This window comes from Pseudorca crassidens, chromosome 14, assembly GCF_039906515.1.
Source record: "Pseudorca crassidens isolate mPseCra1 chromosome 14, mPseCra1.hap1, whole genome shotgun sequence".
Lineage (NCBI taxonomy): Eukaryota > Metazoa > Chordata > Mammalia > Artiodactyla > Delphinidae > Pseudorca > Pseudorca crassidens.
In genome coordinates, this window is record NC_090309.1 from 50,814,670 (window position 1) to 50,840,309 (window position 25,640).

The window sequence follows — 25,640 nt, forward strand, 5'->3', positions numbered from 1 at the left end:
GGAAAAGAGGTGACAAATATCTTGTAACAGAAGGTGCAAACGTCTCTGTAGACCTTTGGATAAAGCAAATAGCATTTGTATTTTGGCAGATCTTGGACTCCAGTAGTTCTCTTCGCAACCAAATTAGGAGAAAATACTGTGGGGGATCTTATTTCCTTCACTTTCTGTTTTTATCTCTTAACTCAAATATAGAAAAAAAAAATCTTTTCATGTGAAAGTTACTATTAAACCCTTCTAAATTCAACCAAAATTTTACATTGGAAAATGTGTGTTTTTCCAAGTTTTATGTATATACAGAAAATTACTTATCTAAAGAGGTTTTTCTTGTACATTATGACTATTTACATAATGAATTTTTACATCCTAATCATATATCTGCAAAAATAACCCAAACCCTTCAAATCTGTGATATGCATGCCAAATGATGAGTTAGAAAAGATGCATGGACTGAGTTTTTTGATTTGGACTAGAGAACTTGAAAGGATGTAAGGACTGTGATTTTATTTTGAGTTGTAGCATTATCTGAAGTGTAAACTTATTTCTTTATGTAAATATTTAGGTTTTTCTTTTCCAGGTTGTGCTGACCACATTGAGGAATCTCATCTAATATATCAAAGTTGTTAGTTATTTAACTAAAATGGTTCTAACAAGCTTCTAATCTTTCACTGTCATAGTCAGTAAAACATTTTTTTTTATATCCTTGGAAAATGCTGAATGTGAGTTGATGGAGTCTACTCCCAAAACCTTTGGCTGTGTTTCCAAATGTCAGTAAGTCATCCTCTGAGGAATAAAATGACGGTCTCCAACTTACAAAAACACGAAGCTTTATCTAATTAAATGCATGCTATTTCAAATACCCGTGCTTCTTACAACTCAGATTTGTCTTAAAATATTTTAATATTCATATTAAAGCAGAATAAAAGCCAGTCTTGCCAATCATAGCAATAAAAAGGTAACTGAATCATGATTTATGAAAAAATAAATTATTATATTATCATACAGGCATAAAAATCATCTCAAACAGAAGACAGTTCCTGAACTAATCTCTCAGAGCTCTAACACAAGTAGAATTTTTCAAGTATACATCATCTCTTCTCAAACCCCATCTTTACTACACTCTCTGAAAAGGAGCACAGGTTTAGAAGTCTGATACCATGGTCCAGTTAGCTTTCAGCTCTGGAGCATAGATGCAGACAAGGTGACAACTCACAAGATCTTTTCCCAAAGCCAGATTTGTGACTCAGTGCAGCCGTAGATGTTCTTGATTCTCCCTGGAATCAAGATGTTCTTGATTCTCCCTTAGAAAATCCATGTGAGGAAACTATTTTTCTAGACTTCTGCTATAATTTTATTTATATTAGGCGTACAATAAAGCATGGGTTTTTATTTACAGAATATAACTACATAAGCTCTAGTATTTAATGGAAATTAACGCCATCAAATGTGCTTCTGTGTTCTCAGCTCTATCGATGGTTTTTTAAAATACTTGTTTATAGTCTAATTACCCTTGTTAGCTCCTTCTCTCCATTTGGCTTATTATTATAAGACTGATATTAAGCATAGTATTTTCTCTGGATATTTCACAGAATAATACCTTTGAGGACAAAGGTTTTTGCTGGTTAGTGGATATTTTCCCTTTTTAAGGAGTGTGTGTTACACTTAAATTACTTGGAGTAAACCAATGGTTGTGAGCTTTCAGTGCACACCTCGGACAGGACTGCAAATGCCTTAACTTGACAGCAGTCACTGGAAAGCACATTCAGTGATCAGGTAATGTTTTCATTTCCTTTGCCTTTGTTTTATTTGGGGACTAGTGGGCAGATGTAGCCAGAACTCCAAGTTCCATCTAGAATTCATGTCATTACTCAACTTGGAGGAGAGGGAGGAATTTACATTTCAAATAATGCAAATCTAACTCACAGTGATAAATAAGCAGAGCTGTCCACCTGGACTGCATTTTGTACCCAATAAAAAATATAAATAAAATACTTGTATCTCAGTATAACTTGTAGTTTAGTGAAAGATTGACTTACTCCATTTATCCTCTGTAAGCCATAAGTCTGTCTGAAACTGAAATGTACATTTACTAAATCACAACTTTCTGCCACCACCGTCTAAAAATTATACCATACCTAAGACATCAACTGTATTTTGAGCTTAATAAAGAATACCTCAATTGATGTCTTTAAGAGAATTTCCACAGGAAGTATACAAACTGTAACATAAAAATTATCTTGCATTGAGAATGAATATTAAACTCTAAATTATTAATTTTGAATGGAAATCTTCTCCAGTTTCTCTACACTTACTCAGAATTGCTCAGCTGTTTCCTGTAGTCACTCCATCCTTTCTCATCACCCCTCCACCCTCCCTTCCTCAGTTTACAGGAGATATTACTTGATACGGAAAAGAAAATATATAAAGCGTCAGACTCTCCAATCTTTGCTGCTGAAGAATAGGTAGTAAGTGAGGAGGGTGGAAGGTCTAGCTGCATTGCATGTATTCAGACCTCTGGGACTAGGAGATGGCAGATACGTTTCTTTTTCAGCCCTTCTTGTGTCAGTAGTTTAGATGCAGCAATGGAATCTTCCATGCACAGGCCAGGGGAAAGCCTTTTGTTAAGGTCCTTTTGAGAAAGGGCTGATTTGAATTCCAGGGACCATCTCTGTCAGATTTTTTGTTGCCACCTTTCCTCCCCTGCCCCATAGGAAAAGCTGTCAAGAATCTTTAAATGGAAGGAGAGAGGCTGTTTTTATTTAAAAATCAAAAGCTTATTTTTATGTGTGGAAAGGGTACTTTTTAAAAAGAACCGTCTCTGTGAATAGCGGCCATGTCAGTGTCAAAATGTATGCTTTGATCTCTCCGATTACAAATGGAATGTCTCTGCACACAATCCCAGACCAATCTCAGTTCATTGATGTCCATTAGCTTATTTCATTGCTAAAATATGTTTGTTATCTGCAGCTTGGTATTAGATTAGGTCAGTATTTGCAGATTCACAGATGGGAAGGTGAACACAGAGGTGTTATTATATGGTCCTCCATCCTCCTCTGTCCAGGGCAGTCAGATTATTCTTGCCTCCCCAGTCAACTCCAATGTGGAGAACCATAGTCTACCATCATAAAATCATTTTATATGGGAGTTGCTAAAAGAACCAGCATCTTTTAATGCAGATAAATGTCTTCCCTGGACAGTGAAGGGTATTTCAATAAAGATAGATGAAAAAGGACTGTCTAGTCACGTCCTTTTGACATAAAGATCAATTATTTGAATTAATGAAAAAAAGACAAATTACAGATGATTCTACAAAAAATAATTATTACAGAAATGTGTACAAATACCAACTAATCATTACCAAGTTATTACCAAAAGAGGCCAAGTCAGACTGAATAGTACTGTGTGACTGAGACATGAATTGTTTGCATCAGAAAGTAAGTGTATGAGAGTCTCTTGCCTAGTCCATAGTACTGATTGACTTAAGACTTTTAAAAACTATAAAGAACACAAAAGAAATTTTCTACCCCTTGTGAAATTTTCTCAAATGCATTATTAGTAGGGCCTGTAGTAAGTACTATTAGAAAGGCCATTGGTCTTATTCTGCATTCTCTTTGTCTGCCAAAGTATGTAGCCTGAGATAGGGTGGCCAAGACAGTCTCAATTTCAAATTTGCTGCCCGGTAATTCCCAGCAGTACATCCAAAGTCATTAGGCTATATATTTCCTTTTTTTTTTTTTTTTTAGGCTATATATTTCTATATAATTTTTTTCTGATAATCTGGCATCGTGGTAGTGTATTGCTTGCTTCAATAGTCCCATTTGTTTTTTCTTTCTCTCTTGTTCTATTAACCTTACAAATTGTTAGTATTATAATCTGAAGGTTTAAATACATTGAAAATTTGAAAACTAAACTTGCTCCTATCAACTATAGGTGAGTCCTAATTGTCATATAAGTAACTACTTTAAAGATGTAGTGGATGCAAGGAGGCTTTTGTGATTTTGTTTTTGTTAGTGTTTTCTTTCCTTTTTTTTTTTTGTCTTTTCAAGTCAATGACATAATTATGGAATATCCTGCCTGCCCACAGGAAAGTTTGGGGCCACCTCTGCATTCATATAAAAAGTGGCTTTTAATAAACCCATGTTCTCTGATGTTTACTTTGCTTGTTTATTTGATTATTTGTGTTTCTTTAATCCTTACACATGTCTCTTCTCCTGCCCGCCTGCTCTTCCTTCCTACCAAGATTTACTCTTCTTAATTCTCCATTTCCAATGTTGTTTACTCTTGTTCTCATTCCTCTTGTTTTCTTACAAGAATAAAAACTCTCTGGGTTGAAAAAATATATTTTAGTAGGCAGAGCTTCCAACTATTTTTGGCTTCTTACAGAAAATGGTTTATTTAAGACACAGAGACAACAAAATTGGAGATGACATTAATGTGGACAAAGTGTCAAGGGTTGAAGTTCAGCTCCTTTTATTTGTAGTTCATTCTCTAAGGATTGGAGAGAAAGGGAATCTAAGGCCAAGTACTTAACCTCACTTTTGATTTGGAGATAGTGAAGAAATGCTCTGAGTAATATGTTATCGGAAAATGTACTATGATGGATGTCTGGAGTGGATAATAAGATCTTTGTATTATCATTTTATTACCAGAATGAAAAGATCAACTGGATATTAGTTATCACCAATTTTTTTATGTAGATAAAAATGGAAAGCAATAAAAGATTGCAAAATGTCAACCAGTGGCACTTAAGCCATATTAGATTGCTTTGATCAGGCTGCCACTTGGCAGGCTACTTAAAAAGATATGAGGAAATTTCTGGAGGCTGGCTGTTGTTAACATGAAACAAATATTCAGGTCAGAGCAGCTGCCTGGTGCCTGAAGAGCAGAGAACTGCAAAAAGGAGCCTCTGACTCTGCCTCCACGTAACCATCCCTTGATTTGTAGAGTTCTGTCAATCATTGCCTCTCAGTGACTGGTGCTGTCCATCACCTAGGATAGGAACTGCTCAAGGAATAAAGGAAGATGAATATATACATGCAGAAAAGAGGAGTTTTGTTTGTTTTCTGCTGTTGTCATTTTTAAAGTTTAAAGTATATATGAAAGAAAGGAAAAAGAGACAGTTTATGAATGAATATTTTTAACAGAAATCTAAAAGAAATTACATATAAAATATAGAGACCGTAGATTTCTGATGAAAAACAAATAGCCAAAACAGGCAAAGGGAATTGGCACATGACAGTGAGTCTTTAAAAAAAAATCAAAATTGCAATAAAATTTAAGGAGAGCCCATTTGAATTCTCCATATCTAAAATGTATGAGAATTATAAAGAAGAGTACACATTTAATGACTACATAGATTGTGCAAAATTGTAGTGTGTGGGCTTGAAAAGTAGAAGAGTTGGGTCTATTTTAGTGAACAATTAATTGGTTTATTGCTTATATGCAAATATAAAATGCTGAAGTGTTTTAAAAGATTGCTCTTTTGCGCAGGTTAAGAATTCATCTTGAAATCACGCTCAATTATTAATTTATTCAGTAAAGCGTTTTCTTATTACTAGTTCAAAAGGGTGTGCTCAAAGTAATGCAAAATTCCAGGTTGGCATTGGCCAAATTCATCAAATTCTCTTTCATTGTTGAGAGTTAGTATTACAACAATGGCCAAAGTAGAAATTGCCAGAAAAACCTATAAAGTTTCAGAAGAAACATTCTGAATTTGATATCCCCTTGGCTTCTGTGAAAAGGAAATTTTCTTTTATACCACAAAATGTCACAAATTGTGAGACCACAACCTGTTGGTTGGAGGTTTTTATTGTGTTATTAGAGAGAGCTGGTTTCTAAACATTTGCCATTTCCTTCATAGCTTAGAGTTTCTTTTTGGTTTTGTTTTTTCTTTGGTAGGGAGGTAGCATTTTAGCATGCTATCATTGATCCAGAAAATCGAAGGTAAAAATAGGAATTAGACATTAGACACTCCTAGCCGTTATTAAGATTTTTTATTTTTACATTTAGTCAATCTCATTGTAAGATGTATGATTAGAATTTCACTCATTTTAAAGAAAACAGTAATTTCTTTTTTGTATTCGGAGCATTTTGTCTTTTTACTGATGTGACTTTAATGATTCAGGTTCATACAGAGTTAATCCTAAAGGATCAGAAAGACTAAAAAGTACTCAAGAACTTCTGTTTAAAATAGCCTCTAATCCTTTGGACAGCCTTAATGTTCAATGATGATCTAAGGTGACATGTCAAATAACTGGTTTTACTAGTGTAGACAAATATAGATTAGAATTTTTTCAAGAATGTTTGCATTCCTAATTTTCCTCAAAAGAAAGCCACTAACAATTTACACTTTGTCAATTGCTTACCTGTCAGAGAATATGAAAACAAATGCTGTGATTGTGGATCTCAATTCCTCATGTAGTTGCTAGACAGGAATTATGCATCTACTACCTTCTAAAGTGGATGCATAATTTAAAAGATGCTTTGCCCACTTAACTACAGGTCAGACATGATTAATATAAGCCTTCTAGCTGAGCTTCCATTTAGCTTCCTCTCTTCTCTACTGACTTGGTTCTGCTTGATTATAGCTTCTACATTTTCGTGTCTTCTGTTTGCTCATGGTGTCTCCTACCTCATGATTACTGTTCACTGCCTCTTCCTGTGCATGTCTTTTGACTTTTTGCTGCCCCTTCAGCTGTTGACTCAATGTATGCTATGTATTCAAACTTCCCTAGAAAGAGAATCGGTATATTCATTACTTATACCGGTCCTGTTGAGCAGAGATTTCAAATCATGTCACCTCACAAAATCACCAGATTTTAGCTTTGGGGGCAGATGCCCACTGGTGATCCAGTCAGCTGTCCTCAGAGCAGGACAGTATACTCGCCTCCAAGGGGATGTAGGAGCAGCAGGCTTTCTCCACAAATATCTTTTTTCCAGGCTGTCTGATTTAAAATGTTTTGACTTTAACTGTGAAATACCCTTGAGGATTACAATTTCTTCAACACGTTACTGGCAAACATATGGTACATAAGTCAAGTGGTCAGGGCTCTTTAAATCGGGGGGAAATGCATGGGACCATCAAAAAACTTGGAGATTGAAATATTCAGTGTGCTCAGAGCTCTTACCCATTTCTTTCACTTGTTACCAATGGGAGCAAAGAGCAAGATGGATAAGAAGTGTATTATGAAAACAGTTTCCCCAAAGGTAAAGTAAGAAATTCTAAGAGTATTTCAGTTACTATTACTTTTATTGTACTTAATATTGGACTGTTTGTTGTCATTTGTTCTTTGAATGCATCTTTCATACAGTTGTGAGAATTCTTCACCCTCCCACCTTCCCAGGAGATCAGACTAAATATAGGCTTGAAATATTTTATGCATAGTGCTAATGAAATAAATGTGTAACACGTGTATCTTTAAAAATATAGGGTCATGGTGTGCAAATGTTTTGCAACAGGTTCTTTTACTTCAGCAACATACTGTAAACATTAGGTCCAGTATGTGACTATAACATGCAGTATTTTAAAATCTGATCTATTGCTTATTTCAGATTTTATACTGAAGTGTTATAAAGCAGGTCCAGGTCACTGAGCCTGCTGAAGAAAGATAAAATAGGGAGAAAACATTTATGTACAAAAATAAGTTCTATGATGATTCATCAGTGACCTCAGAGCAATCAGATGAAAACTGATTGGAAGCATCTGTGAGCAACATCTTGAGAAACAAACCAGATTGGAATAACCATAAATGAAGAGATACTTCTAGATGTGTTGGTATAAGTTATCATCATTGACACTAACCCACTAAAGTGAAAGCCTAACTAACATAATCTCACCATAGCAAGACTGACCAGGAACAAGCACACAGATATAACATTACTTCTAGCAGTTGGTTGACCAGCTTCAGGGACCCTCCAAACACTCTCTCCTGAGATTAACCAAATTAATCTTGTGTAAGATTTAATTGCTGAGAGCCATTGCTATAGTTGGGCAAGCACCGTCTTAGAATACCTCCTGTTTAGTAAGGGAAGTCATTCATTTCAGAAGACTTTGATCCAAAAACAACTTCAAACAAAGGAGTAATCCCAATTATTTTTCCAGTTACTAAAATAAACAGTCAAATAGAATCATAGCCCTCAAGTTAGTGACTATAAGTAAGCCTGATAAATAAGCTAATTATGATAAAGGAAAAAATTAAGTTAGCACTATTTGTTATTGCAATAATAAAATCCAAAATAAAGAATTTAGTAAATCATTATATCAATGCTATGAAAAAAAAATTTATATTATCATTCTAATTTTTACATGATGAATGAATGAATTATCATGTATTATTTGTCCATAGCCTCCTTTGGGCAATCACTGAGAAAAAAAAGAAAAAAGATCAAAACAAATGAGATGCTACAGTTCAAAAATTCTAAAGACAAACTATCCCTTATCATATGCCTTAGAATGCATTTTCTTAAAAAAAAAAAAAGTTGGTTGTAATGTTTACAACAAATACTGAAAGCTAGATTTTCAAACACTGATATGACTTACTTGTGAAATGAAAAGAAGGGGACAAATAAACTTAACAAAGCCAGAAACTTACTTTTTTTTTCTAATATGCTTCTTATTTGGGGAGAAGGTTTTTACAAGAATACCCCCCAAAATATTGAAGGACTCTCATTTAATGATATTCTAATGCACTTATAGTAACACACGGGTAAAGCCATTGTTCCTTGAATTTTACAGAACTGTACAGTCTTCTTGATCTTCTCATTAAAATGAATTCTGTAGCTATTACAATGTGTTTGGATGAGAAATCATATATTTAATTTAAAAATCTTTGCATTTGTGACTATAATCCATGGCTTTGTTTATGGAATGTCAAATTGAATATTTGTAAATGTCCAAATGCTCAGTATCTGTATACTTTTTCACTTTTTTCATTCAGATAGCTTGGCATTGTGTAGGTATTACATAAGACATGTTTAAGTAAGTGTCAATATAAATCAATATAATCCTTTTCATGTTATGCCAACGTTGAGTATACTTTCAGTTTAAAATGCTTTATTAAAATCACATTAAGTATTTAGTACTTAATTTTATACTTGCAAGCTATCCTATTATGTGATAAGCATTTCTTGGAAATGACCTTTTTTCCTTAAAATAAAGTCACAGTCCACATTTTTCCTTTCATTATAATAGGTTTGTTTTATTATGCTTCTTCCCAAACCAGTCATTTGAGCTAGATTAGATTTAAAGAAACCTCTTTTGAAACATTCTTTTAGCAATATATTTATATAATTTGTGTTCATTTTTACTGTGTTGTAAATATAATTATATTCTTAAAAGGTAATTATATTTCTTAAAATGTACATTTTTTACATCAAAATGAATTGCATCAGAGATATTTATCCTGATCTGTCATAAATGGGTACAATCAATAACAAAGCTATATGTAAAGGCTAAATGTTTCTTAGTAGATCATTTGAACCTTGTTTATTCACTTGCCTAGAGCTGTGATATGTAGCCAGAAATGAAACAGGAGGTGAGGCAGCTATATATAGTGAATTTTATTTTGTAGATGATGGAAAAGGGTTAGTATGAGTTAGGAAAATGGCAGAGGAGTCTTTGTAGGGTATTTCCAGCAGCTCTCCAAGGTCAGAGCCTCTTGCAGATAAGATCCGCGTTTTCTTATAATTAAATACTCATTAAGCCTTGAATCCTCCAATTCCTAAGCCAACTATTCTCTTTGCATTTGGAAATTACTGACTGCAGGCCTTGGGTAATTTTGCTCTCCTAGGCTCTACACATCATTAAATTAATTTTCAATGGAAGTAAACAATGAAGCTGTCTAAATAATTAGCCAGATAACTGAGTTACCCAAGTTCTCCAGTTATTTGACTTATCAGATTTCATGCTGCCAAATATGAAAACAGAGGGATGAAACTTTATTATTGACACTTCTTAGTGAAGATAGGCATTAAAAGTTAATGGAGTTACTTTTCATTAACTATTTGACTTAATTCAATATCAAGAGGTATTTCATCTACCATAAAAAAAACATCTCACAAAATCTAAACAGATACACCCATTCAATAAATAATTAGTGAATGGCTTTTAGGTTCAAGGCACAGAACGATAAGACATAAGATATTCTCTCTGAGGTTTTAAACCCATTTAGGGGAAGATAACAATTATAATGGCCGTATAATACTGATAATAATATTACCGTTACTATAATTGAGGGTGAACCATGTACCAGGCATTGTTTTAAGTAATTAAAATGCCTTAAATTTATATTGTAAAATGTTTCTATTATTAGCTTATTTTACAGATAGGAATACTGAGACACAGAGACCTTATATATTTTACCCAAGGTCACACAGCTAGTGACTCATGGAACTAGGATAAAAACTCGGATAATCTGTGAATCCAGAACCTATGCACCAGACCAAGATATACACATTCTAGAAAGTTAAAAAAAAAAAAAAAAAAAAGGAAAGATTTAAGTAGCAATCCTATCAAAGCAAATACAATGTAATTTACTAGCATGTGACTATTTCATTTCTCCAGTGGTTTTTAAAAGTTTACAAAATGTCTTTCTTCTGTTACTGTTCATTTTTGAAAAACCCTCATCTCCAAGCTTAATGTCTAACTTTATATTATTTGCTCAAAGTACTTTTTAATTAGGGAGGGATATTTCTTTTTTTTTTTTTTTTGTCCAGGCCTTGCTGCCTGTGGGATCTTAGTTCCCCGACCAGGGATCGAACCTGTGCCCCCTGTAGTGGAAGCGCAGAGTCTTAACCATTGAACCACCAGGGAAGTTCCAGGGAGGGATATTTCTAATATTTTTAGTATAAAAAAATTTGTTTGTTCTTAGGACTCTATACATGTCTCTTTGCCTATACAGTAAAGGCAAATATCTATTTATAAAAACACTGAATAGTTCCCAAGGGTGTCTCCGTAGCTAAATTGAGGAGCGCTTAAGGAGGGTTAAAGAGGGAGGAGTTAGGTGGCTGGGCTAGTACCTCAATTTCATGGCTGTTAGGGTGATTAGTCAGTCCAAGGTCATGACTGGCACCAGGCCTGGCCAGCAAGACAGCTCTGAGACAGACAGCTTCTCTGATACCCCAGAGGCCTTGTCATTAAGGACAGACAGTATGGGGAAGGTGACCCAACCGTTTATCTTACATTGATAAATGAAGTCTTGTCTGCACATTCCTGAATATAGAGCTAACTAAAGGAAACTTTAAAAATAAATAAGCACAAAACTTAGACTCTTAATTAGGGGTGGCTCAAACAGCGTGCGATTTGTGCAGTCACCCAGGGCTCTGTGCTTTGAAGGGCCTGTGCTTGCATTAATGCTCTGCTACCACTGTCCTGAAATGCTTCATTTTGAACAAGGGTCCCATGTCTTCATTTTGCACTGGGCTCACAAACTCTTTAATTGGTCCTTCCCCTAGTAAGGTTAGTGAATATCAAAGAAGAATCTGGAAGTGCCCTTTACATGTTTCCAATTTTAATTGGTAATTAACTCTCCTAGCTGATTCATGTGAGAAATAAAAACAAAAGAATTCTGCTCCCAGCCCAGTATCTAAAATTTGAGAAATATAAAACAGAAACATTTAATGAGGAATTACGCTCCTTAGGTTTTAGTTTGTTTGTTTGTTTGTTTGCTTGGTTTTCAAGCAGAGGTCTGGCTGTTTTTTAAAGTAATTATTTTAAAATCAGAAACTAATGGCAAAGTCAAATAGCAGGCTGAAGATATCATAATTACAACCTGAGGAACACATCCTCCTGTCATTTACGGGCATAAGTGCTCTTGCCAAGAGCCATAGCTCAGGCAAGCAGCAGTGGTGGCTCTTGCTTCTGTTTTTCCTGGCTTTTCTCTCTTCCTATTATTGTCACAATGACAAGGCTTGTTTCCAGCTTCCCACCAGGTCCTGCCTCCCACTGGAGGCTGTAGTCCTCAAAGCCAATTGCCAAATAAAGCTTCGTAGTACTCGGAAAAGTTGATATAGATAAGACACCTAATTTTATATATACACACAAATGTCATGCATTTTAATGAAGGCTGCCATTCTAAATTTGTAGAACAGGAAAGATGATTACATTTTAGAAGTAGAGGAACTTTGCAATTGGTTTATGCCATTTACAGCCTTTTAAAATTATTTTTAGTTTTTGTTGTTGTGGTTTTACGGTTAAGAAAACTCAGACCAAGAGCAGGAGAAGAATTAGACTAAGTTAGCATAATTAAGCTTTTGTTGGATTTAATGGTAACAGTGAATCTAAAACTCAGGTCTCCTGACTCTTAAACTCTTGATTATTTTTCCATTACTTATTTCTTTAATATTCAATGTAAAGATTCAGGAGAAAAGGGAATTTAAATTGTCTATTTATTTAAGTGTATCTTACAGAGACCTGAAAAGTACAAGCTGGCTGCCTGTTTTTAAAAAGTTTTATTGAAACAAAGCCACACACGTTTGTTTACATATAGTCTATGGCTGCTTTTGCACTACAATAGCAATGTTGAGTAATTGGCATGACAACCACGTTCTGCAAAGCCAAATATATTTACTATTGGGTCCATTGCAGAAGTGTTTTGACCCCTATTAGATCTATTAGAATTAGATCTATTACATCTTTTTTTCGAGAAAGCTCCTCGAAAATCTAAGTTGGGGCATTCCCAATGCTTGTGCGATCAGTGTTCGGTACAAAATAATTTTTAAACTAAATTAGTAGGATATGGGTGCCACATAACCCAGAATGAATAAGACTAGTTAAATGGGACAGACAACAGATACAGTATGGACAATTCGATTTCAAAATTTCATAATTCTAAGATGTATGGTGCTGTAATTTCTAATTCAATTGCTGGGTGCTATAGGCAGTTTAATGATCAAAAAACATTGAACAGTTATGTATAAAGATAGAGCCAATTTATATGCCTAAGGCAATGCCAATCTTTTCTTTTTTTAATTTATAGAAGAACTTTGGAAACTTTAGGATCCACTTTCATGTGATGCCCATCTTTAGCCCACATAGCTGTGGTTGAAAAGACACAACCTGTTCTTAATAAAATGGAGATAGATAGATCATTTCTAGAAGGCAAACTAAATGGATTCCTACCTGCCTATTATCTATGCAGTTTGCTGGGTTGTGCCTTTGCAGAAGTACCCATTCGAATCCCTATGCTTAAATGGCTTAGTTGAGTAAACAGATTAGCTACTCAAATCACTAGATAGTTATAAAATAGAAATTACTTACATCTGATGTTTAAGGCAACGAAAAGGAAGCTAGAACCAACTAGTTTGAACTAGAGTGAGAGATAGGGTACCTGATACAGATGGTTCATTTGTGTATTTAGCATCTTTAAAATATACCAGTAGAGGGAGATAGCTACCTAAGGGGTACGTAATGAGTCTCAGCTTTGTGGCACTCAAGTCTAAAAGTTTGAAAACTAAAAATATAATTGGTTTGATTTTCCCAAGCTACATCCATCTTTCAGCTCTAGGGGCAGCTGTCATTTTAGTCTGTTAGACAGCTTTGATCACATTGCTTCGCAGATTTCTTAGCTCTGTTTTATTCTGCTCTATTGCTCTTTAATGTTTCTTTCCTCACATTCAAAAAAAACAATATAAATACTTCACAGGACATTTGCACACAAGGCTTTCTTCTTCCCAGAAGGATCCAAAGTTACTATTATATACATCTTGAATATGAAATAAATTTGAAATATTCGTGAAATAATAAGAAACAAACAACTATTAAAATAGATTAAAAATACGCTTGCAAACAAACCTGAAATCCATCAACGATGTTATATACATATATATCAACTAACCTCCCATGAAGCTGTCTGTAAAATGGGGGAGTTGGGTTAATTATCACTTCATCCCCTTGGAAGCTATTCTTTTCTTCATTAAATAAATTCATTTATTGACTTATGCCCAAATACTTTCAAATAGAATTTAAAGTGATTAGCAAAAATAATTAGGGAAAAGAGTCAATATGCAGGGGGTATTTTTAAAGGAAAGAAAATAATCAAGTTGCTGAAATTAAGCACAAATCCTAAATCTTGGTTTCCTGATGGATAGAAATAAGGAAAGGCAATCTGTTCTGTAACTCACTTGACGTAAGAGGATATGGCCTATAAAATCTTCAAGAGAGAGCTTATAAACTGGGACTTTGTAATTAAAGGAGTGTTGAAAATGCATGCTAAAGGGCTGATAATGCAGATAGACTAAAAAGGGTAGCTTTGAATAACTCTGGACCTTGATATGTATAATAAATGATGTCCTAGAAAAACAGGTTTTTTTAATTTGTAAATGAAGAAAATCTGTATTTTTAAATCTGACTTTAAAGAGCAAAGGGTTACTTGGAAATGTTTTTTAAAAGCCCTTGCTGGAGTTTTCTGATAAAGAAACCCATCACTTTCCTAAAGGGAGAAATGAGCCCCCTAGAGGGTGCTGCAGAATCCAGAGGTTCTGGGTGATGCCTTGGGGGACAAGCTAGCCTGCTTCTTTAACAGCAGAGCAACTTCCCCTTTATGTGATTTTTATATTCTTTATGCGTGATTACAGGTAGAAAAAAATAATTCCAATGTTTTAAAATAATAATAAAACCACTGCCCCAGTTTTGTAGATATTCACTCTATAACACTCACGTTAATGCTGGGAGTAAGGTGTTAGTACCAATGAGACATGTTTTGCTATCCCAGAAGGAAAAAGAAGTCTTAAGAGGAATTCAGATCATTAATGCTTTGAAAGACTGTAATTTTGCCATGGGGACAAATGACTCTGAACTCCACAATTTCAACAGTTAAGCCATCTTCCTTTACCAAATACATATGTTTAAAATGTTTGTGAGAATGTGAGATCTCAAAGGCGTTGCAGACATCCTCTAGACCATCTCCTCACTTTGTAAGCCTGACTTCTTGAGACTACAAGAAGCTGCACGTTTTAGCAAATTGCTGATTGTGGGTGGATCTAGTACCAAACGGATCTATATCATGTCTTTAGTACCAGCCATTTCAGTATCCCTGAGTAGAGGTACAGTGTATTTTTTAGAGATTTCTTTCCACCATGACTTATGCAGAAGGTGTGTAAGATTTCGTAACATTGTGATTGTGCTGTAGAGCAAGCTGGAAGTCATGACAAAGAGCAACTTTCCTATCCTCTTCATTTAGATGTGAGGAAACTAAGAAGTCACGTTGCTATCTAAAGGTCACATTAGCTGGGAGGCAGTATCATGCAGGGGAAGGTATGCAGGCTTTGAGTAGGTCAGACCTAGGATGGAACACTTTTCTATAACATTTTAGCTGTGTGACCTCGGGACAAGTCGTTTTAGATTTCTAGGCCTTTGGTTTCACATATGCAAAATGATAATGTAAAGATGAAATAAGTTAATAAATAAAGTGCCTGGTACATAATAAGCATTTACTAGCCTCTAACTTATTTCTTAGTAGCAAATTAAGGACTAGCAACCACAATTCTTAACTCCCTGTCCAGTGCACTCTCCACGACACTTCATGTTGCATAGATAACATTGTTTTGAACTGAGAATATTAAGTGCATTAAAAAAAAAACAAAACCCTGTCTTCCTAAATTAATCTCTTCACATTTTTAATAATGCAAGGAAGGAGCTTGAAGTTGGCCCGCAGAGATTTTCATGAACCAAAGGGTTATTCTTAATTGGGTTTTGTGCCTGTTGTTATGGGAATTATTGTTTCATAGATGAAGCATTATGATTTTACTGCGAGATCAAGCCCAGAATGGGGTATAATGATGATATCATCCTTATGCTTCTTCTTCTTGACAAAACACTTTTAAATTAAGAGAATGGGAGTGAAGCTGCTTCAAAAGCGCACATTTCTAAGAAAAAAAAATATCTTCCCTATAAAAATAGCTTTAAAATGATATGTTCTCTTTTCAAAGATCAAAACTCAGAATGGCCCTTGCTGCTGGTAGGATGATAAGATTCTGCAGAGTTACTAAACACTTCTTTCTTCACTGCTGAAACTAGAAAGAGTTCCTTTGATCCTGGAACTTGCTTTCAGCAATTGGTCTCAAAGCATTTTTGCAGCTGTTGAACTAACAGGCTTCCTCTATATATTTAGTGATCAATCTCTCAAAACGGTTCTGTCTAGACTAGTTTTTATTCATGTATCCAGATGCAATTTAACTTCTCTAAAGCAACAAAAAGAGATAATTACTAATTTTAATGATGGTTCTGTTTAAAGATAGGAGGCAGTTCATCCTGCAAAATTAACTTATGTCACTGGCTCATTTTAAGCCTCAGAGAAACCCCAACCAAGGAAGACAGAACTTGTATCATCAGTAATATCCTAAGAGAGAAATCAGTGGGCTTGCTGGATAGCCTGTGGTATTAAAAGCAAACAGTGATCTCCTGTTGGACGGACTACTGAGGTTTCTTCTAGTACTTGGTTCCCTAATTTATTTATTTTTCTCTCTTCTTCTCTTTGGCTTTTTCATACATCCTCCTATGGTCCTTGGACATTGGCTGGTTTGGCTGATAGAATTTGGTGGAAGAAATTATGAACTCCATCCTGATCCTGAGTTAGTTGAAAGTCATATAACTCAACTCAGTGTCATGTCTTTAGTTATTTTAGTATAAATATAGAAATGTCAGTACCTAAAAAACGGCAAAGTCTATCACCAAAAAATGTATCATTAAAAATTTTCATGATTTTTTAAATGAATCATAATATCAGATTATTGACAATGCTTATTTTTTAATAAAAAATTTCCAGTTCTTGGGCTTCCCTGGTGGCGCAGTGTTTGAGAGTCCGCCTGCTGATGCAGGGGACACGGGTTCGTGCCCCGGTCCGGGAAGATCCCACATGCTGCGGAGCGGCTGGGCCTGTGAGCCATGGCCGCTGGGGCTGCGCATCCGGAGCCTGTGCTCTGCAATGGGAGAGGCCACGGCAGTGGGAGGCCCACGTACCGCAAAAAAAAAAAAAAAAAAAATTCCAGTTCTATTGAAAACTCTTTTTTCCCTTCGTTTTTATGTGGAAGAGAGACATTTGTCTAACTTTGTCATTTCAATAATTTCAAAATACCTCCTGAAATAACCTCTCTGTCCTAAGCCAATTTAAATTCAACTTGCACAGGTTTACATGGGTTCACTCGCGGTTGCTTTCCCAGTAGGTTACACTTCTTGTCCTCTTTCCTTTGGTCCTTAGCTGGGCATCACTTCCCTGTACTGCTACTTAATCTCATTTGTTTTTTCTTCCCTCCCACTCAACACTCGGCCCTTTATTGGCAGTGTTTTTTTCACTTTCTTCACCTCCTAAGAGTCCATTCTTTTACCTGTACCCACTGTCTGTGCCTCCACCAGACTTAGTTCTCAGACACAACATTCCATACATTTAAGAAGCTGGTGAACATTGGAGGTACATGATGTAGGAGCGAAGAGCAGCCGTCACATAGTCTCGTACCCAGAGCTGCCTCCTTGCCAGTCTTATCAGCCAGGTGCCATTGACTGAAAATGGTGAGCTGATGACCTCCCCAAGGTCAGAGGTTTCATGACTGCTAGCTACTTCATTAGCAAGAAAGTGATAAGGCAAAGTCAGAGAATTCCTGAAGGAGGGAAAAGTGTGCAGTTTTAGGAGGCTTCCCAGTGCTGTATTGACTGTGCCTATTTATAACAACAGGTGAATTTGTCTTTGATCAATGTGTAACGTTAAAAGATCCTTCTTAAAGAGTTACAGCTGAATGTCTGTTAACGTAATTTTCCTTGCTTGCTATGACTCTAATGGGCTTGAGAATTGATCCAGCCAGTCTCTCCTCTCTCTGTCTCCTTTTTCTCTCCTCTTTCTCTCTTCTCTCTCCTCCCTCTCCCTCACTTCCCCCCTTCCTCTGTCTCTTTCTCTCACTCTCTGTGAGGTTCGTTTGCTTGACTGATTCTGAGTGTCCATAATGACTGTTTGGCATATTCTACAGGCAAAGGTCCCGAGACCCTTTTTGCCGGCTATAACCTCAATGATAACGAATGGCACACAGTGCGTGTGGTTCGTCGAGGAAAAAGTTTAAAGTTAACGGTGGATGATCAACAGGCCATGACAGGTAAAGCCCCATCACCTTTGCCTTGTTGAAGCTTTAGACTTTCCTGTTTCTTGCAGTTGACTTTGAAAACCAAGTGAACAGCTTGAAGCTGATACACACAGTTCATTTCTTATTCCAGTTCTTCCAGCAACAAGTACATTTAATAAGCAGCATGTTAAGTGTTTTTTATCTCAAATGAGCAATAATTTTTGTCATGTTCTTTTCCATTTAATAATGCAAAAAGAAGTTATATTTTAATTTTATGGCTTGATAAATATCTTAGGGCTTTATAAAATATTGAAATTATTGTTTGGAGGCCAATTTCTGTTCAATTTCTTTGTTTCTTATATATTTAGGCAATGAACAGCAGCAAGTTATACTTTTTAGCTTCTGGGTATATTGATAGATATGCTGGCATTCTGTCAGGTGAACTGCTTTTTATTTTAAGCTATAATAGATCATTTGGGGCCATTTAGCTCCGTTGGTTAAATTCTAATGTTAAGAATGTCAAGTTCAATCCCTGATTTGTAGATTTCCTGACTGAGGTGAGTCACATACAGGTGCGTCCCGGAGACACAGGCAAACCGAATGAAAGAGGAATCGGTGCCCCTTTATTCTCTCTGCTGAAAATAACTTCCAGCACATGACCCGCTGGGATATTAGCTCCTTTTTCTTTTTTAGAGACTATCTCCCTGTTAATTATTTTAGTACAAGGCACAAGACGGTCCTTGTGCAGCAGAGAAGTGTCTGTTCTACATTCAGTCTCAAGGGGGTTTCCATACTCAGAGATCAGGTGATTGTATCAATGTAGAAATATCATGTATGGGATTTTAACTTTTAAGAGAATCATTCCTGAGTTCAAATGAAGCAAACTACCAACTCACAGATCTCTTACCGAGTTGTATTTCATTAGCCCTTTATGGCTTTCCAAAACTTTTTTCTACACATGGGGCAACCTTGCTTTGTTTCAGAATTATCTGAAGAGCTTTAGAAGGACCAGTTCCTGACCAGACACCACAGAAAGTGTGGGAGGAGCTCATCATTATTATTTGTTTTTCTTAAAACCTCTCAGAAGAACTCTAATGCAGCTTGTCCATGGATTGGCATTTAAAAACCACTGCTATGTTATGTCATTTTATTCTCCCAGGAAGGAAATCAACCAGGGAGCCATTAGCATAAGCCTTTATTCAACATTGCCAACAGGAGAAGTCTCTAAAGAAACTGGGAAATTAGAGAAGGAAGGCAGAATATTTATAGGGCTTTGGCAGGAGTGTTAGCTGAAGTTCAGCTAGTTTTGGTTAAAGGCAGTTCTTGGAAGAAGAATGAATTGTTTCTGTAGATTAGCATCCGCTCTTTGGACAATCTCGGTTTTATCAAAAGGGGTAGAAATTAACAAGGTCTAAGGTCACGTGCAAGACGTTGGGAAGAAGTAACTGCCAGGGACAAGGACATGTGAGATCGCAGTAGAACATTCTTCAGTCCCTTAAGTTTGTCTCAAGTCTCACACAGCCCTATGAAGTAGATAGGGTATATACATTCTCACTTTATAGATGAGGAAGCTGAGGTTCAAAGAGGTTAAGTGACGTATGTTTCTTTGAAATGCCATTGTTAACCAGAACTGAGAGAGCACCTAGGTTTATTTTTTAATTTTGTTTATTTGTTAACTTCTAAAAATTTGTTTGCTTTTTGACTCATGGTTCATTTATTTATATTTATTAATATCCTAATATATGTATGACTCTATGATGAATACATTCCCGGACATAACATGATTTTATGAGGATAATATATACACATATCAAAATCACATGACGACCGATCATGTAGGGTAGCATGTAATGTACTAAACGGTTGAGTAAACAATTCATGTTCTTGGGGTTCAGAAGAGCTTAAAGGTTTCAGGAATAGCTTAAAGCAATAGATAATATCTGAACTAGGCTGTAAAGAAAGGATAATACAGAAGATAAAAGTATCTGGGAGAGCATTCCACACAGGGAAGTATGGCTTAGATGGGGCTAGACAGACTTATGTTCAGGGAACAGAGAAGGTTTGTTTTGTTTCATGTAACCATAGCACGGTTGACATGGCTAGAATGGCCTTTGGGGGCCAATAGATCAGTGCTCTGAATGAAGGAATTCATATTTCATGGGTTTTCAGGCAGTTGGAAGTTGCTGCATTTAAGCTGGAAAGTAAGCTAAGAGAATATTTTTTGAGCAAATGAATCCTGTGCAATGTACTAACTACTTCAGGATGTAAAGTAGTAAAGTCCTGTACTACAGTGAATGAAGAAGGTATAGAAACAAAAGACTGGTGCAACACATTTTTTTAAAGTTTCGTTTAGAAATAATTTCAAATTTACAAAAAAATTCAAAATTAAAAAAGTACAAAGAACACTGATATACTTTTACTGTGGTGAGCGTGTTGTCCCATTTGCTTTGACATTTTCACTCTCTCATTTTTTTCTTAACCAACTGAGGATAAGTTATATACTTAATAGCCCTTCATTCTAAATACTTCAGTGTCCATTTTCTAAAAATAGGGATATCCCTTTACAGAACAGAGAGTCACCAACTTCAGTAAATTTGGCATTGATACAATATTTTTTTAACATCTTTATTGGAATATAATTGCTTTACAATGGTGTGTTAGTTTCTGCTTTATAGTTTTATCTGTTCTCTCATCCATATTCCCTGTTTGTCAGTTGACCCAATGTTGTCTTTTGTAGCATTTTTGCTTCCATCAGAGCATTCAGTCTAGGGCCAGACATTGCATTTTGTTTTCACGTCTCTTTAGCCCCCTTTAATGGAAAACATTAGCTTAGACTTTCTTTGTCTTTGATGACATTGATAAATTAAAAAGATATATAGTCCTCCGACCTTTTATCAATGTAAAGTCACTTTTTGGGCTTATCTGATGTTTCACCATGATTATATTCACGTTTTGCATTCTTGGATGAAATACATTGTTGATTGTGTGGTCTTCTTACAGTATCCCATCTGGAGGGAAATGATGTCCATGTCCTTGACTCATGATTTTAATGCTTGGTCAGCATGTTGCCCAGTTTCTCCACTGAACAGTACGTTTTTCTCCCTTACAACTAATAAACTGTGGAGAGACATGTTAAGACAATGAAAATATCTGTACTTCATCAAAAATTTGCCCTAGATGTATCATCCACTGAAGATTTTACCTGATCCAGTCTTTAACACAGTAGTTACAAGTGATTATTTTCAAACTCCATCTCTCTTCCCACATTTAGAGTCAGCACTTAGTATTCTACTATATACAAGAGCTATCCCTTCATTCTTTCTTTTTCTTTCTTTCCCTTTCTTCTTTTCTTTTTCTTTTCCTCCTTCTCTCACCATCTTCCTCTTTCCTTCCTTCCTTCCTTCCTTTCTTATTGGTATAGACCCACAAGTTTCTATATTTTCAAGTAGTTTATAATTACTTCACTTAATTATTTTGGTGCTTAAAATGTCCCTGTTTGGGCCACTATGAATCCCATGAAGTTGGCCTCTAGGATCTTGTGACATGCCTCCACTCCAACATTTTTTCTAGCACTTCTTCACTTTCTGGATGTACATACATACATATCAATTACACGTTCACATAAAATGCATATACACGTATTTTAGAAAGCATGAGTTCACACTAGCACCTCCATATCTACAGCATTGTTTCTTGACTCCCCCATTCCATGTTTTCATATCCCTTCTTCCAAGGTGGAATCTTGGCTCCCAGTGATGTCATTTTCTCATTTGCCCCATCCAGTCAAACATCTACAATAGTTTCAGAATTGCTTTAAATTGCCCACACTACCACGACTACTACGGACTGAAAACAATTCACTATTAGTTTGTGATTCTCCTCAGTCCTTACTGCCTAAGATTTAATGTGTATGGTCAAAAGCTAAGTTGATAAATAACTTTGATTAGTTCCTTTCTTCGTTTTTTCCTTTCCTTTTCCTTCCTTCCTTTCCCTTTACTGTAGTTATAGTAGTCATTTGAAATACAATTAGTTTTATTTATTTCAGCTTCGTTTTTTCCCTCCCATTCTTATGTATTTAATTACAGTCGTGTGTAGAATGTTAGCATGCTTTTAAAATCAGTGCAACACGTTGTGAATTAGGAAGTGATGAATAGAGTATGAAAATGATCATTGTAACAGAAATGTTCCCTAGATGAATTACCATCTAATTTTCATTAAAATTTAAGATGTATCTTTTCAATCGCATAGATTCCTACCAAACTTCTAAATGAATAGTTATATTCTATATTAGTCAGTTGCTTTCTTCAACTTCCAGTGAATACATCATTCCTTTGTTACTTAAATGGTTGTGCATTTATCTCTCACCAGCAATCATAATGTTAGGAAGCGGAGTTAACAGATACTTATATGGATGTAGTTGGCTTATCGATATAGGAACAAATAAGTGGTGGATTCAAAGGAGAACTCAGAGAGAATTGACTCTGTTGGGGGATCATTCCTAAGCTAATGTCACATGTTTCCACTCTTCTGCTCCTGAGCATATACTGTTTCTTCACGGTGAAGTCACTCGTGTCTCCTTGGCTGGTTAATACTGGGAAACTCTGGCACCTAAGACTTCATTAGGAATCCATAGGCCATTGGTAAGGTTTCGCTTATGATCCGAAAGAGAAGGAATTCCCTTTCAAACTTGCCCAATTTGGATGACAAACACATTTGTTTAACAGATTTTTTTTTCCAGGAGGTATTATTAAAATTAGGAGTCTTTCCTAATTATTAAATTAGACCTCCTAATTTTTAGGAGGCCTAATTAGGCCTTTCCTAATTATTAAATAAAGGCCTCCTAATTATTAAAATTAGGAGGCCTTTCTTCTGGGGTTACAGGATATTTAATCAGTCATGTGCCGTCACCCCCACTCCCACCCACACCCTGGATCATGCAGAAGCTCCTGTTGGCTTCTGTCTTCACTGGTTCTCACCAAAAAAGACAGTTCTCCAAGTTTGTCCTTTAAGCGATAAGAAGCCTGTTGCTCCTGTCCTAGGGGAGGCGAAGGGTCTTTGCTGACTCCTGTCGCTGAAGAGCTGTGGTTCAGTCCGCCGAGGTTTACCTCATCAGTTCTCTCTGAAACCCTGAACCTGACCAGAGAGCAGGGTGCTGGCACTCAGTACTGCTAAATCCCACCGATGTTCATCTCTGTCTCCTAGTCAGTGGTAATTGCCTCATCTAGTTCAGCCCTCGAATGCATTCTGCTCGTTACTTTTTCCTTTCTTGAACAGCTTGCAAACTAGGCCTTCAGAAAAGATTAGAAAAGTTGTTGTTTTCCAGAAAGTTGCCTTCCACTTTCTGCCGAGTAAAAGCCTTTGAGGCAAAGTGCTACAAGGGACTTGGCTAGCTTCTTAGAACTGAAGGGGGAACAAAATATAAACCAGCGTTTCAGTAAATTAGCCTGCCATTTACTCTTTCTCAAAACTGCCAAGGCCTTAGAGCAGAAATTATATTCTGTCCCCTCTCCGTTGTGTAGGAGTTGAAAGTTTTTTCAGTTGTGGAAACCAACTTGCTGTTTCTCAGAGTTCAAAGATGAATAGGTATATAAACTGAGTAAACGTTGATGGTTCACACCAATTATGCATATTCTCCCCCCACTCCTCCACCACACCTCTTCTGTTCCCCCAGCTCCCAGCATCTTGCTTCTCAGAACTAAAGACAATGTTTTGTTTCTCACAGTAATTGTCATCAGGGTGACTCATATTTGGGAAATTATGTTTTGCCAAAGATCTCATGAAAGTCAATAATTCATAAGAATAAAAAGTCAGCCTTGAGTTATATAGCATAAAAAAGGTTTCCAAAGATGCAGTGGAACCTTGCCATTGAGGCTTCAGGTTGGAATGAGACTTTTTCAAACACTCTAGTGGCCACATGAAGCCAGCCATGAATCAGGAAAGCAATAGACATTTCTTATTAAATTTTACAGCAAGTTCAGAAATCACTGAACAAGAAAAAATTTTAAAGGAAATCGCTGGAAACTCTTCATGCGAAGTCCTACATTTGACCACATCTTTAAACCAGGGTTATATATACCGTTAAGTCAAGTATTTGTTGAATACAGGACAGTACATACTCAGGTCATTCCTGGGAATGTCTGAACCTCACCGAGGCTCATGAGGGTAAGCAGTTGCCAGCAAAGAAGCCCAAGAAGAGATTCCCCAGAACTCAGATGAGAAAATGTTCTACACACTGTATGGGATCCCTAAGTAGGGAGTCCTTGGGTTTCAACATATCACCTAGTCTGTCTAAAATATCTGGAGTTGTGTGTTCTGTGTGTGTGTGTATGTTAGTGTGTGTGTCCTCTGTTGAACACTATTCACTGCATATCCAATTACCCAAGCCTGGAAGCTGGGACCAGCATTATTTCCCCCTTCTCCATCATTCTGTACATTATTAATAAATCCTGCAATTATATTGGTGACACTATCTTATTTTGTCCATTTTTTCCATTTCTTCTATAAACACTCTACTTCGTATTGTCTGCAATCTATTATATCCACAACAGAGAGATCAAATACACACACACACACACACACACACACACACACACACATACAGAGAGACTCATGTCTTATGTTTGCCTAAAAGCCTTCAGTAGCTCCTAATAGAATCAGGAGGCACTGTGACATCTGACCCCTGACTCATCTTCCCATCTCATCTGAGCACTAACCTCACTTACTCATGACTCTCCAGCCACACTCTCTGGGTTTTTCTCACCTGAGAGCCTCTGTTCATCTGTCTCTGCTTCCTGGAATCCACCTCCCCCTTCCTTTTCTCCAGTTCTTAGCATGGCTTTCTCCTTTTAGTTCTTCAAATTTAACTTAAATATCCACTCAGGTACTTGCCCGCATTCCATATTTACCAACCCAGCATGCTGTTCATCAAATTCTTGGCATTTTCTGAGTTTTATCATCATATAGTTAATTATTTTCTTACCTGGTTTTGTCTGCCTTACCCCAATAGGCCATGAATTTTGTGAAAACAGGGAGCTAAGTCTGCTTCTGTCAACATTATTTCTTAATTGCCTAATACAGCACCTGCCTTATACGTATACTACACACTCAGTAACTTTCAATAACTTTTCAGTGAATTAACAAGTGGATCTAAGGCTGGGGAGGGGTGGTCATTTTCTTCTGCAGCAGAAATTTAACCCAACTCAGAGCAAGGCTCAGCCTATAATCTTGCTATCTGTTTTGGTAGAAAGATTTGATTTAGAAATTGAGATTTCTGTGCGAACATACCACCCAGGTGGTTGTTTCTTATTGGAGATTATCATCAATCTGGACGCCCCAGACACTGAGCAGAGGCATTCTGTTAATCTCAAATTCTCCTTTTCCAGTAAATCTCTAGGAAAGATGCTGCATTTTTTTAACGAGTGGAGCCTTAAAAATATTTCTCCTTCATTGTCCTTCATTTTTTCTTAGTCGATATATGTATACAATTGTAGAGGTGGCTACATTGCCAGCTGAGGATTAAACATGGGAATAAATTCTGAGGAAAAAAGGATTTTTAAAAGGCAGCAGTAAATGTTTTCTTAGGCAGTGGATAATGGCTTTTA

General features: G+C 36.2%; 1 protein-coding gene across 21 annotated transcripts in view; it reads left to right on the forward strand.

Moving 5' to 3' along the window:
• NRXN1 (neurexin 1) overlaps nucleotides 1-25,640 on the forward strand; it is a 1,121,405-nt gene that overhangs the window by 523,225 nt on the left and 572,540 nt on the right. For all 21 annotated transcript variants that reach the window (XM_067702999.1, XM_067703012.1, XM_067702998.1 and 18 more), the window contains one exon: nucleotides 17,950-18,072. In XM_067702999.1, coding sequence (XP_067559100.1) covers nucleotides 17,950-18,072 — 123 coding nt within the window. The remainder of the gene's footprint in view (nucleotides 1-17,949; nucleotides 18,073-25,640) is intronic.